Source organism: Mustela putorius, unplaced genomic scaffold (genome assembly GCF_011764305.1).
Source record: "Mustela putorius furo isolate JIRA1106 unplaced genomic scaffold, ASM1176430v1.1 tig00003845_pilon_pilon_pilon, whole genome shotgun sequence".
Lineage (NCBI taxonomy): Eukaryota > Metazoa > Chordata > Mammalia > Carnivora > Mustelidae > Mustela > Mustela putorius.
The window spans coordinates 18,641,582-18,656,065 of NW_025421998.1; the positions used below are offsets into that span (position 1 = coordinate 18,641,582).

Consider the following 14,484-nt stretch of genomic DNA (forward strand, 5'->3'; position numbering starts at 1 on the left):
GCTGCCTGTTCCAGGCAAACAGCTGCTTGTTTACTTACTTTTCTGTTTTGCTCTGTCCCCCAGGGTCCCCCCGCGATGCCACCGTCTGGGCTGCACGGCACAGCCCAGTGAATCTTACCTTGAGCCAAGTTGCCTTGAAACTGAGGCGGCTCGTTCACATCTGTTACCTGGACGGTCAGGATCTGAAGGTCAGTGACACCAACATCATCCTTAACATAAATCTGCAAATCAAATATGTTTGGTCCTGTTTCAAAGTCTAGTTGTTCCTTCCCCGTGGTGACAACCTAAAAGCAAAGGCAGAATTCTTCGTAACCAGGTGAAAGGAGATCTATTTCGTATGCATGCATTTTGCAAAGGGATGTTACTAGGAGGGAAGCAAACAGCATTCTGGAAAACATCTCTCCCCCACCACCAGAGGAACTGGTTGTTTTGCCTTCGTCCTTCCAACCTAAGCCCCTGAGATTTCTACCAAAGGGACTCCTGCAACGTGAAGCTGCTTTTCAGAGGAAAGAAAAATATTTAGGCGGCATCCTGGTTCCATTGACTGGCGATGGAAAGCCAGGAGTTAAAACCCAGTCACGACGTGGGGTAGGCATCTAGACGAGTCCCTTAGCCACCCTGAAGATGGTTGGACTTTCTGGTCTTTAAGAATAAGCCACTGCACTTTCCTGGGATTGTTGTGAAGTCACATCTTGACTCGGCACCCCATACTAATTTTCCCAAGGCCATGTCCATGAATAAACAAGGGAAGGATGCATCTGCTGAAATAAGGAACAATATACACTTACATCAACAGCCGGTTCAGGGTCTTAGTGCGTTTCCACACATTCTCCCACTGGTGGAAACGTGTTCCCTGCACTCTAAGTGTTTTTGGAGCTATGGGAGGGACCCCAAGAACGAGGGCCAGAGAAATATCACCGGAATCATCAGCAGGAACCCAGCTGGTCCACAATGTAAGGGTCCTCCTGAGGCCAGCTGGAGGCCAACTTGTGACCTCTCAGACCTACAAGCATGCTCCTGCCACCAGCTTAGACCACGGGGAGCCCCTGGCCTTTTGGAACCTCAAGGACTAAATTTCATAAATGTCTTAATTGTGCTTATGGAGATTTTTGTTTACTAAAACGCCTGGGGCCAGGCAGGTGTTCATTCTCCTGTCGTTAGGTGAGCACTTAGCTCCCATCTCACTGTCATGACTGACAGTGTGACCTGATGGGTATGACCTTGAGAAAGTCCTTTACCTTTCCCTGATTTTGTTTCCATGTGATTATAATTAGGCAAATACTCCTTGCCCCAGTAAAACAGCTGAAGCGTAACACAGGGGATTATAACAAAACGCTAGATCAGGATACAGGTGCAAAGTTCATTGTGAGCTCTGTGTAGTCAAGGAAGACTTCATGGAAGAGGCTGTGCATGATCTCGATTGGTTGAGAGAAGACAACCACAGATGGAATGAGTGCATGCGGCGGAGGGAGAAAGTGTAGAGGAGGGTTGAGAGAGGAAATGATGTAGTCTCATCTCTACCTGTGAGCAGGGACAGCCTGGGACCCACATACCTAGAGATGACCTGTCTCCATGCTTGACGTGTGACAGGCGAGACCTCTCTGTGCCTCAGATTCCCCCCCACCCCCTAACGTGTACATAATAGTAGTACACTGTGTTGTGGGGCTATTATGGGGATTAAATAAATGAATTCCCAAAATGTTTAGGGGGGAATTCTTTGTATATAGTCAAAGCACCATAAATAAGAGTTGTTATCATTAGTCTCACTATTATTAACCCTCCTTACCTTCCCTGTACCCCCAGACGTCCCAGCAGCTGTGTTTAAAAGCAGAGAGGACTGGCTCTTGGCATGAGTCAGAGGTCACCCTCAGAAAGCCTAGTACAACAGAGTCCCAAGGCCAACAGTGACCAGACCTCTGGGCCAGAGACCCAAAAACCTTGTCGCTAGCCTTCTCCTGCAGAATGTCAAGTTGGCCCATGGGAGAGTCAAGTTCCACCACGGGGATGGCACTGACCCATTCTTTAGGCCACAGAAGCAACTCTTGTGAGCATTTTGGGTTGGAGAATAGGATCTTTCTTGTGGCGGCGGAGATAGTTGATGCTGTTGGGTGATTTCTGGGGAGAAGCAGTCATTGCTTTGGGACCCAGTAACGTGTGGCCCTTCCTAGTTACTGACATAGCACCCAGGAGGGCACCAGGCCTAGGACAATACACTGGACACTAGAGCCAACATCAGTTGAGGTGCTAAGAAAGTCACCATTTCTAGAGGTCAGACACAGGATGGAATTCTTCCTTGATTGTCAACCCTTTTGGAATCATATCAAACTTGGAAAGGATGGGTCCTTTTACCTGACAGGGGGAGCTCACCAACCAGCAACAGAAGCGCAGGGCAACATGGAAGAAAGAACCTAGGATTGGCCATCAGAAGACCTGAGTTAAGTATTTCATCTGTTATGGTTACGTGATCTTGGACACACCAGCCAACCCTGCCATCTCTCTGTGATCTTAGTTTGAAAATAGAAATAAATCCTTTGCAATGGTGGTAACGTCAGTGTCAGTAGTGACAATCCAGAGGTCACTACTGGATTATGTTTCCATGTGATTATAATCAGGCAAATACTCCTTGCCCCAGTTAAACATAACTGGGGTCATAAACAGAGGTTACATAATCCAGAGAACACGCGGTGGGACCGCTGCACAGTTGCCATCATCACCATCAAAGGCAATAGACTCCTAGAGCCTAAGGGTGAGAGTTCTCAAGGGAGAACCACCCCAATGCTGTGAAAAGATAATCAAACTGTGGTCTATCCTTACGGAGGAATATGACTCAGCCATGAAAAGGAAGGAAGAGCTGACCCAGGCTAAAAGGAAACTAGCCAGTCACTAACAACCACATACAATATGAATCCATTCATAGATGACATCCAAGATAGCCAAATCCATAAGGCAGAAAGGAGATCCGGGGGTACAGGGACTGGGAGAAACAGGATAAGCATTCTAAAGCTAGATGGTGGTGATGGGGCACCTGGGTGGCTCAGTGGGTTAAGCCTCTGCCTTCTGCTCAGGTCATGATCCCAGGGTCCTGGGATCCCGCTCTCTGCTCAGCAGGGAGCCTGCTTCCCCATCTCTCTTCCTGCCTCTCTGCCTACTTGTGATCTTTCAGTCAAATTAATAAATAAAATCTTAAAAAAAAATAAAACTAGATGGTGGTGATGGTCTGTGAATGCAGTAAAAACCACCAAATTGTACATTTTCAATGGGCGAGTTGCATGCTGTACGAATTATATCATTTCCAAAAATAGGCAGAGGTCTGAAGTCAGACTGCCCGGGCTCCAGGTTCAGCTCCGCCCCCGAAGCGCTGTGCCACCCGGGGCAGTTATTTAATGAATTTTGCTTCAGTTTCCTCCACGTGTGAAAAGGGAATAGGAACAGCAATAAAGTTATCAGCTTGTTTGGATATTACAAGAGGAAACACACGTGAAGCGTGTGCCACGGTGTCCAGCATATACGCCATGCCACACGCGTGCAAGCCATGGGCGGGGCTTCTAGGACCAGGTGTGCAGCAGCTGTGGAAGATGAGCCAGATGTCCAGGGCCAGGGAGAGAGGGGAGATGAGTCACAGAATGAGCCTCTGGGGCCGGGGCCTCTACACCGGATGCTGAATGTGCACTCCTTATGCACCGAAGAACCTGCCCCCCCCTCCCCGGGGTGCTGAGAGTACTGTCTTCCTGAGCTCTGTCTGCAAGTTCTCCAGGTCTGCTCTGGGGTCCAGACATGCACACTTTTTAAGAGCTCCCCTCGGGACTCTCATGATCAGCTGTGTTTAGGAACACCTAACCTCAAGGAGGCAACCAAGACTCGACCAAGCAGGCTGAGCCCACAGGGTCCCACCAGTTCCCCAGGGAAATGGCAGGGAGGACTCATGTCAGGGCTCATGATAACCGCCAGTGGTCTCTAAGCGGATGGAGGGAAGGGCAGGGATTGGGGGCGAGGGGTTCAGACATCAGGATCCTAAAGGCGTCCCTGGAAAGGCCTCCCAAAGTACCAAGAGAAAACACGCAGATAGATTTGTCCTACCTAAGGAGGAGCGTCGACTTTGGAAAAGACTTAAATGACAAACTAGGAAAGAGAGCAGAGTGTAACAGCTCCTGAATGTGAATGACGGGGTCTGAAATATCCAAGAGGAAACATTCACACAGCACAGCTGGGCTTTCAGGCTTGTATTTTTATGAAGGGTGTGTTCTTCCATATTAAATAAGTTTCCTCATAGATTTCCTTCTGGACACATCACAGAATACGAGAAGAGCAGAATCAACAGACATAAGTTCATCAGGGCCTGGCTTTGGAGGAGATGAATCCCCACGCTATGCCCCCCAAAGGATTTAGATAGTCTGCACACGCCTAACAGATGACGTCTCGTGAGGGCAGATGGCCATGAGAAACAGGACTTTTATTTGTAACAATTTGTAATAATTTGAGCATATTGCCTATCACACTGGATTAAGTGCAGAAAGAAGGTCCAAAGTATTTAGGGGCCTCTCTCAAAGAGAAATCTTGGATGCCCCAGACGGGCCTTCTGGGTCCTAGTAGAGGAGGGAGTGAGCCCGGGAAAGAGAAGGAACGGGTCCACCATCTAGAATCCATCCATCCTCATCTTCAGGACCCATCTCTGTGGACAACTCCCCCAGGGCCATGTGCTTGCCTCAAAGTCGGTGCCTGACAGCCAGTTCACTTTGAAGGCCTCAGTGAGGGGGCTCGTGTTGATGATCAGGGGCCACCCTGGGATCACAGGAGACAGCGAGGCTGATAAGTTCACAGAAAACTTGTGCACTGGCGTCTCAGGTGGAGAATTTTCAGCCACGGTGCTTGTAGCTGGCAAGTGGACAAGATGTAGTGCTTCTCTCCCTGTGGGTTTAAAAAGGATGCAAAATGGCATGAATGCAAAGCCTTGTGCTGGGAACAGCTTGGTCTGTGGCTTCAACCCGTAGCCCGGGGCATTGATGGAACCTGGTCACTCCCCAAGAGCAGACACTCTTGCCAAGGACTGGAAATGGAAATACAAGATCTTTTAGGAAGCAAGAAAATGACCACCACCAAACAACCATGAAATCTGCTTCTGTCATTCTGTAAAGAAAGCTGCTGCTTTCCTCATCTGCCTGCGTCCCTTCTCTTTTCTCACAGCCTTTGTGAAGAGCTTGGGAAAGAGGAACGTGATGCCTCAGGGGGCAGACCTCCCCCTGGACGACCAAGGCCAGCCATGACACACCGGGGAGTTTATGGGAGTTTCTTTTCTTGTCTGTGTCAGCGTCTGATTCAGAGGTCATCAAAACTGAGTGTGCATGACCGCCAAGCTCTAAAATCATGGTAGACCTCCCCGCATCCATAACTAATCTCAAGGACAATTGTTTGTCATTCTAGGTTTGAGGGGTGGTTGTCATGATGCTGAAGACCCATCAGTACATCTTGATTGACAGATTAACTCCCATTTCACAGGGAAGGAAATGAGAGAGACTCGGGGAAGGCATGCATGTTGCCTTGGGCTGTGTCTCAGACAGAGTTTTACAATCTAAGAGAAAGGATGTTTCTTCCAGGAAGCCTTGGGATGTTCTTCAGTCTCCTTGATTCTCTGCAAGATTTTGCAGGTATGGAAGAGAGTGCCAGGTCCTGTTCTTTCATGTTTCCATAGTGATGGTTACTCTCAGGAGGGGGTATGTGTGTGTGAAAAGTGTCCCCCCTCCAAAAATAAAATCCATGTTCACTCAGAATCTCCGAATCTTCCTTATTGGGAAATAGAGTCTTTGCAAACGAATTGGTTAAGAGGCAGCCATTCTGGATCGGGGTGGGCCCTAACCCACTAAATGGCATCCTTCTAAGAGGAGGACAGGGCACCAAGACACACACAGGAGGCAGAAAGCCATGTTATGATAGAAACAGAAGATGGACTGATGCAGCTAGAAAACAAGGACCAGCAAGCAACCACTGAAAGCTAGGAAGTCCATGGAGAACAGATCTCCCTCAGAGTTTCTAGAAGGAACCAATCCTGCGAGCACCTTGACGTCAGACCTCGGATCTCCTGAACTATGAGAGAACACATTCCTGTTGCTCACAGCCAGCCAGTGTGTGGTTTATTATGGCCACTCTAGAAAGTCAAAGTCAAAAAACCATTTATCTGGACACCTGGGTGGCTCAGTTCGTTAAGCAGCTGCCTTCGGCTCAGGTCATGATCCCAGCATCCTAGGATCAAGTCCCACATAGGACTCCTTGTTCCGTAGGGAGCCCGCTTCTCCCTCTGCCCACTCTGTCTGCCTGTGCTCACTCTCTCTCTCTCTCTCTAAAAAAAACAAAAACAAAAACAAAACAAACAACAACAACAACAAAACCCACATTTATCCATTGTTCCAAGTAAGCACACAATGTAAAATCCTTTCTCTCACTTACTCCCCAAAACAATCCTCTCAGAGATGAGTATTAGTGGCACCATTTTGCAGATAAGAAAACAGAGCTGAATAATAATAAGTAAAAAACCAAAATTTATACTGAAGCCCTTTACTTTACTTTAAGAGTAAAGCCAGCTTCCTGATCTTGGCCCCCATTAGCCCTTGGGGACAAGCCACTTGGAATGAGAGGAAGGTTCTGGGGACAGGAAAAGGATCTGTCCTACCAAAAAGCATAGAACTTCTGGGAACAAATGAGCCACGAGGAAGTGCTAGCTTTTGTCAGAGAATGTTTTTATTCAGACTTGGGGGAAAGGATGCAGAGAAGTAGATGGCCATGTAGGAAAAGTTGAAATACAAACACATTGGTACAAGCTTTCAAAAAAATCTAAAATCATTTTAGTTTAGAGACTAAAGTTCATTATGCATAAGTTATTTTTGCTCCCCGAATGTTCCAGTTTTGTGGACACAGAGCAAGGGCTCAGAAATAACAAAGCAACTGAGTTTTAGGGTGACATTGATGGGAATAGATTTTTTTTTAAATCTATTAAAATTGACTTTAATATTATAGCATTCTCGTGGTAAAAATTGGGAGCCAAATAATAAGCTATTTCTAGGCAAAAAAAGAAAGAAAGAAAGAAAGAAAGAAGTTCCCCCAAATAGTTTTTTTTTTTTAAGATTTTATTTATTCATTTGATAGAGATCACAAGTAGGTAGAGAGGCAGGCAGGAAGAGAGGGGGAAGCAGGCCCCCTGCTGAGCAGAGAGCCCGATGCAGGGCTCAATCCCAGGACCCTGGAATCATGACCCGAGCTGAAGGCAGAGGCTTTAACCCACTGAGCCACCCAGGTGCCCCACCCCCAAAATAGTTTCCTTAAATGAGCAAATTAATCAGTTGCTTTTGGTGCTTGGGTTTTTTTTAGACATCATTCCCTCAACGCCCTCTCATCCGGCGGCCGGAAGTCACCAGGCACCCTGAACTGTTCACCATGCTGTTTCCTCTCTGTTCAGCAAGACAGGGATGGTCACAAGCAAAGTGGAAGGTTGGTAATTTCAAGGAAACCCCCACCTTCTCTTGTCCCCTCCCACTCACCCCAGTGACTCGGGCCCCTCCCATCAAGGAGGAAGGAAGACTCTGCTCATATTTAAACAAAGATATCGCTCACTGAGTTTTTCTCAAGAATCGCCTGCGGTTAGGTATGTGCCCAGCCCAGATGAACGGACCCAAACAAGTAACCACTTGCCTTTACTGAGCACCTATTTGCCAGGCTTTGTGCAGCTCTGCTGCCTAATCTCAGCTGTTCTCAACACAAGCCCGTGGTGCAAGTGTCACTGTCACCCTTCCACGTGCCTGAGGTGGCACAGCGAGGGGCCATGGGAGGCCTGGCTCGCAGCATCCGGGGCTTCCTGCTAACAGGTGGCACATACCTACTACAGACAGTCTGTTGCATGCCTGTCAGGTGACCACACACACATTATGCTTCGTGGTTATTCTACGACCCGGTGACATGGTAGCCAGATGGTGCCGGGGTCTGGTACGACATTGGCCCCTCCACCCAGATGTTTGGTCATGCTGATGCAATCTGGGGAGGCTGTCTGGGGGAACAAGATAAGGGATCGTTCTGCAGTATCAGCTTGACATGGGCTTGGTGGGGGGAGGGGGCTTGGTGAGAGGCTTTCCGCAGCCTTGCCCTGAGCCATGGCCACCAGCCTGGCTGCATCTCCTTCAATGAACTGAGAAGGCTAGATACACTGTGCTCTTCAAATATCCCGTGCCAATCGCTTCTAGTTTGCTCTGCTCAGAGTGTGTTTATCAATCTTGTGTTCATTTTAACTTCGATAAGCCCTGGTTTCTGGAAACTAATTCCGTGAAAGAAGCAACCTTCCCATCCAAGGCATCTGACTCCAAGGACGGGCTCTTTGCATGGATCCATACATTATGGACCTTTCCATAGTCCTTCATCAATGGCCATTTTTTTTTTTTTTTTTTTTGCGTGGCAGAATGAGAGAGATATGTTGAGGGCAGGAGTAGGTCTATTTGTGCCCTTCAAGCACTTTGTGTTGGGGACTGCCTGTTTCATGTAATGATTAAAGCCCGGCTGTATCCTTGGATATGTCCTTTCTTTTGACATTCTTTTCTCTCTCACTCTTTTTTTCTGTTTAATTTTTTTAAGTAGGCTTGGGGGCTTGAACTTACAACACTGAGATCAAGGCCTGAGCTGAGATCAAGAGTTGGACGCTTAGCCGACTGAGCCACCTGTGCAGCCCTCTGCTCACATTCTTGCTGGAGATATTCTGTGCTTCAGCCTGTGGCGTCCATTCCCAGGGCAAGGCCACATGTGCCAGGGCATGCCACCAAATCCTGAAGACTTCGTGGCAGATCCTCCAAAGACACTGGTAAGAAAGGTGGTCAAGCTGAGATCTCCTGATTCTTAGGTCAACAACAAGCTCCTCCAGCCCTTTGGTTATTACAAAAAGTAGTAGGAGCAGCATTAATAGCCATAGTAATAATAACAACTGGTGCCTAGGGTCCATGCCCCCAAAATAGAGCATTTAATAAGACACAAAACTCACCAAATGCTCAAACCATTCATTATATAATCGGTTTAAGGAATGTGCCCAAAGGTACTCAGCTGATCAGGGGCAGACGGAAGGTTAGAAGCCAGGGAATGGCTCTGAGACACTACACACACTTGCCTTCCAAGGCTGGTCTTCCGAAATTTCTCCGGTGGTCTGAGGGCTGGAGACCAAGAAGGAGGCTTTAATGGAATTTGACTTACACATGCATCTTAATTAAGGATCAAATTAGAATTGCTTGAAGCGTACACTTTGAAAAAGAAAGAGCACACAGAAGATTTATTATCAGTCACTGAGCCCACTGAAATGTCTTCCTTGCTGTAGAGATCTGGGGACGTGACGTGTTCACTTGTTTCCAAATGAGCAAAATCATCACCTTGCCAGAAATGGACGCACAAGGCCTCCACAGCCTCAGTTGTGGGAGCAGAAGCCAGCCAGCCGGGACCTCTGACACTAAAGCGGTGGTGGGGTTTAGGAAACATGGGTGCTGTCGCCCTCTCCCCCACCCAGGGCCGCAGCGGCTCTTACAGTATGACTTCAATACACAGAGCAGTCCTTGCCCAACACTGTCGCTCCATAAAGTCCTTTTCATTCTCTCCAGGAACTACTGAAAATGGTAGTGAGAGAGATCGGGGAGTGTTGGGAAAAGAGCACAGGACTGGCAACTAGAGCTCTTGCTTTAAGGTGGACTCTGCCACCGCTTGACTGTGTGACCTTAGGCTGGTCCTTTAACTTCTCTGGGGCCCTCTGTCAGCTCTGTCCCTCAGGGCTGTGGTGCCACACCACCAGTGCCCATGAAACAGAGCTTAACTGCTCAAGAAGGCACCTAGGACCCGAAGGGAAAGCATACACGTCTACAGTTTATTACAGAGAAAGGAGGCGGGTTCGTATGCCCCACAGCTGAGGGCTGCCTCCTAGGACCTTGGGACTGAAGAGGCCACCAGCCTCCATCATCGTCTTTTCTTTCGGGGCCATAACAGAACGCGCTCGCTCAGATCAGAAACCATCGATGTAGCCTCGAAACCAGGGAGCCCAAAATAGAATCTCGGCTGGACATTTTTATATTCTGCTGGTCATGTAAGCACCATCTCGTTACGTAACCGGCCTCAGCAGCAGAGCCTTCCAAGCCAGGTGCAAATCATCAATCTCACCGTTATCCACGAACAAGCTTACAAGCCCCTATAAACCGTGGCAAAACTCCCTGGACCCAGGGCTCCAAAGCAGCACTGTTCATCAGCGTGCTTCTGGCCTTGACCCTAAGTCCGTTCTGGTCAGGAACTTTATTTTAGCAAAGCAACTCAGGCTAGTTCCGGGCTGCTAGAATTCACTCTCCCAGCATAGATACCATACCCTGAACACGCATATACTCGATAAACCATAAAACATTATAGAATGTGATTTCATTACTTGCAGTGCCTTCTCCTACTTTTAGTTTACATGATACCTACATCCCCGGATGGGACGCTCACCTGCGTCCTTTGGGAGGACCGATCCATGCCAGGCAAGGCTAATGGCGGGGAGCTCATAGGAGGACGCAGAAGGGAAGGCAGTGACTCTACTTGCGATTCTGTATGTTACCCTGGGTCACAAGTAGCAGGAGAAAGATGTGTTTGTCTTGGTGCAGTAGTCTGCCTTGGAGCTGGAGAGGGGAAGACAGCCAGATTGCCTCAGAAAGGGCGTGGGAGGAAAGCCGAGAAGAGGGACACCTTTTGGCCTTCTGATGTCAACTCTGAGCAGGAAAAGTGACATCATAGGAAAAGTAGAAACCTTTTGCAATGTTCACTGGACCCCCACCCTCACCCCCAGTACAGTATTAATCAGCCAACAAGATTTTCTGGAGATGGACTCCATCTTCCTGACTTTTCAAATGAGGGGAATCTGGATAAGGAAGGGTTGCTCCTAGCTCCTCAAAGAGCCTGAGACACTGAGTCTTGGGCCTCTTTTTGATCTCCCAACATTGCCTCACAGGCGGCCAGGCGCGATGGCAGGCTTGGGGAAGGAGTTCTTCCTACAGAGACACGAGTTAGCCTCCTACCCGGTGCTCGGCTAGGAAAACTCAAACCAATGAGGTCTGTACCTTTCTGGGGCTCACATGGATGTTCTAGGTACTGGGGAACCCTTCTCTCATTAAACACCCTGGCATTTTTTTATTTCCAACAGAATGATACAAAAGTTAGTTCCCTGGAGGAACTTTCCCAACAATGTAGACAACTTCAGGATGTGGTGGATTTAAACACAGCGAGGGGTCCTCACTAAGTCCTCCAGCTTCGCGAATGATGCTTGCTCCTTCAGAACCGATGGAACCAGAAGATTGTTTTAACCCAACTCTCCTACCACTGTGCTTGGGGGGGTTTGTCTAGTTTATGTTCTCCTGGGGCCTTCCCGTGTAAGCCATGGGGGGAATGGGACACTGCAGCATCCGCAAAGTCCTGAAGAGAAATGGTTTCATTTCTCTCATCTTCGTAGGAGGTAGGAAGGACAGAAGCTAATTTAAATGCCGACATGAGATGTAAATTTCTGCATTTGGAGGGGTCTCAATAAATATGAAAAAAAAAAAAGACCCCAAAAGGGACGATGATCAATGAAACCAGCAAATATTTATTGGGTCCCATATATATGTGTGGAATGAGGGGACCACAGAGCAACACGAGAAGCAAAACCTGTGACTGTGGGGCCCACATTCTCCTCGTGGAAACGTGACAGATGAATTCTATAAACCATGCTGCCTGTTCTTGAGCACTTATTCTGTGTTGGGCGCTGTAACCAAACCTTGGCATACATTCCACGTATAGGCAAGAGGAGCGCCAAGGGTGGGGTGGGAAGACTACCCACCGGGAGTTGGGGCAATCCGGGAAGGCTCCATGGAGGAGGTGGGGCTTGACTTGGTTGTTGAGGGGTGTAGAGGACTTAGAGCAAATGAGAGGAAAGAGGACACTGGAGCATGTTAGTTTGTTTGAGATTATTATGGTGATGCCTGCTTCCAACAGCCTTAAGGCAGCTACCAGTGTGGCTGCCTGCCCCTCCCCTTCATGCCATGGGACTCTGGTGTTGGAGAGCCAGGATGAGAATCATGTTCCCAGACTCACAAAAAAAAGGTGAGAGGGAAACAATCTGCATCACAGCAGACCTTCAACAAACCAGGATTTGCCCCCATGGAAGCAAAAGCAGGGTACAGTGCATGGTCTTTTGGAGACGGAGGGATGTGAGTGTGGTTTTGACAAGGAATTTCAGATATGCTTGCAAACCTTTGTGATCTGTCCCTTTCACACACACGTCTGATGATTAAGTTCCAAATGATAATGTTCAGCCTGAGACACTGGGTTCTTCCTAACCTCACTCTTCCCCCAGTGGCGACAAATGTCACCTCTTAACTCAAATGATCATGGTCCAAAAAGCCTATAATTCCGGGAAAGTCTCAAGTGTTTGCTTCAAGGGAGAGTCTGAGCTACTTGAGACGCGGCATCACATCCCCAGCTCCTCTTGCCCTCTGCCGGGAAGAGAAGCCCAAGATTAAAGAGGGTTCAGTATTAAGAGACCCAGTCATTTACTTATGTTATAAACAGATCAAAGGGGAAAATTAAGTGGTTATTTCCATAAATCTGGAAAAAACATTTGATTTGAAAATCCACTGTGATTCAAAAATAAATACCTGAAAAAAAAAAAAAGTATCTCCTTAACATATAAACCATTTCTGTTTCACACCAAAGGTTGACATCATTCTTAATGGAGAATAAGACAAAAGTGTACATTCTTATCATTATTCAACAACAGCCTGAAAGTATGGGCCTGGTAGTTAGATAAGAGAAAGAAATACAAGACAGAAAAATAGGCAAGGAGAAGTATAAATGTTGATTATTTTTCAAACGTGGGAAATGCATGAAAGTCACCTGGAAAACCATGACAAATAATAAGAAAAGGCATTAGGAGGCATTCATCCATTGTATGATAATCAATGAAAACAGATAAGGGAAGAAAAGATGTTATTCACAAATATGGAAAAAGAAAAAAATCGAAGAAAGAACTAGAAATAAATGTAATCAGAATGTGCAAGATCTCTGTGAAGGAAATCTTAAACTACTCCAGAGGAAAACAAAGACTTGAACAAGTATCTAGAACTGTCAAACAGGAAGGCTCAACATCCTACGTAATAATCACTAACATTTACTAAGCATTTACCATGTACCTCTTCCAAGTGTGTTACTATATAACTCATCAAATATGTAAATTACCCCAAACTAATCTGAAAATTTAGCATGATTGAATTCCATACATTATGCATATACTACCTATTCAAAAATAAGATTGAATTTAAAAAGCTCAATTTCCATAATCCAACCTGACGACATTAAAAGGATCACCCCAGATTCTCCAAACTCTTGAATAAGGAAGTGGGAGTACAAGACGCTCTAGCGTGAATCCAGTTCTTCAATCAGAAGATGTTTTCTTTGCTCAAGACTGAGACAAGAGCCCCTTGATACCTCGGTTTTCCCATAAGATACTTGCCAACTTCCGGTTGCCTCCAGAAGGCTCCAGAGAAAAGCCAGAGTCTCCACAAAGACTGGCTTGACATACACACAAAGCTCTGCTGTGAAACTCCTTTTCCCAACCTTACATCTTGGAAGGACGTCTGGCACAGGCCAGCAGGCAAGGAGAAAAAGCGAAGTCTGTGAGACCAGAGACTAGACTGTGGCTTCGTTCGGCGCGCCTCTTCCCCAGGGCAGCCCCACCCCAGCCTCCGAGAGCTCCCTGTTGCCGCATCATCTCATTCACCAGTGCCGATGAGCCCACTGTTGAAGAAGACCACCCAGAGGCCATTTCCTCTTTGGGGACGTTATCACTCAGTGACAGTAACTAGACCGAGGGAGGTGGCAACATGGCGTCCCTACCTGGCATGGCCCCCAGGAGACCCAGGAGAAAAACTGCTCCCTGCATCTTGGAAAGTTCACGTCTGTAGGCCCTTCCAGTATATTATCCAGCAGCAGAGTCCCGCCCAACACCCAGACTTTATTCTGGATGCCACTCATCTGCAGCTCCTGGCTTTGTTGCCATGTGAGAAATCAAACAGAGGCTTTGCTGGTAACTCAGGGAGACTCCAAACACCTCGGGACTGTTTGTTCTTTGATTACCTGCTTCTGTGACCTCATGGTACCCAAAAGGCCAACCAGCCAATCCTGGTGAGTTCACAGAGCCATTCTTAAAAGTCCGCAAGAGCAAAGAAAGCAGAGGCCCGGAGATGGTGGTAAAAGACGTAAGCATCTATGTCCGCGATGGTCCCCACCGCCCTGGAGCCAGGCGTCTTGTCGTTCCCAGAGGCCAGGGCTGTGTGGGAATTTTTCTGCTGCCCTGATTTAAGGAGCAGGGCTCAGAGTTGGGACCAGACCCCTCCTCAAGGCAGACTAGCTGTGATAGACCCCTGCTCATCATCACCACCGGCCTTCTAGCCTTCAGTGAAGTCTGTGGCTTTAAGATGACTG

The 14,484-nt window shown here is 47.6% G+C and overlaps 1 protein-coding gene across 1 annotated transcript in view; it reads right to left on the reverse strand.

The window, feature by feature from the left end:
- CDHR3 (cadherin related family member 3) overlaps positions 1-14,060 on the reverse strand; it is a 57,640-nt gene extending 43,580 nt beyond the window's left edge. The window contains 3 exon segments of the mRNA XM_004739547.3: positions 119-284; positions 4,703-4,905; positions 13,897-14,060. Coding sequence (XP_004739604.3) covers positions 119-284; positions 4,703-4,905; positions 13,897-13,942 — 415 coding nt within the window. The 5' untranslated portion in view covers positions 13,943-14,060.
- Positions 14,061-14,484: the final 424 nt, after the last annotated feature.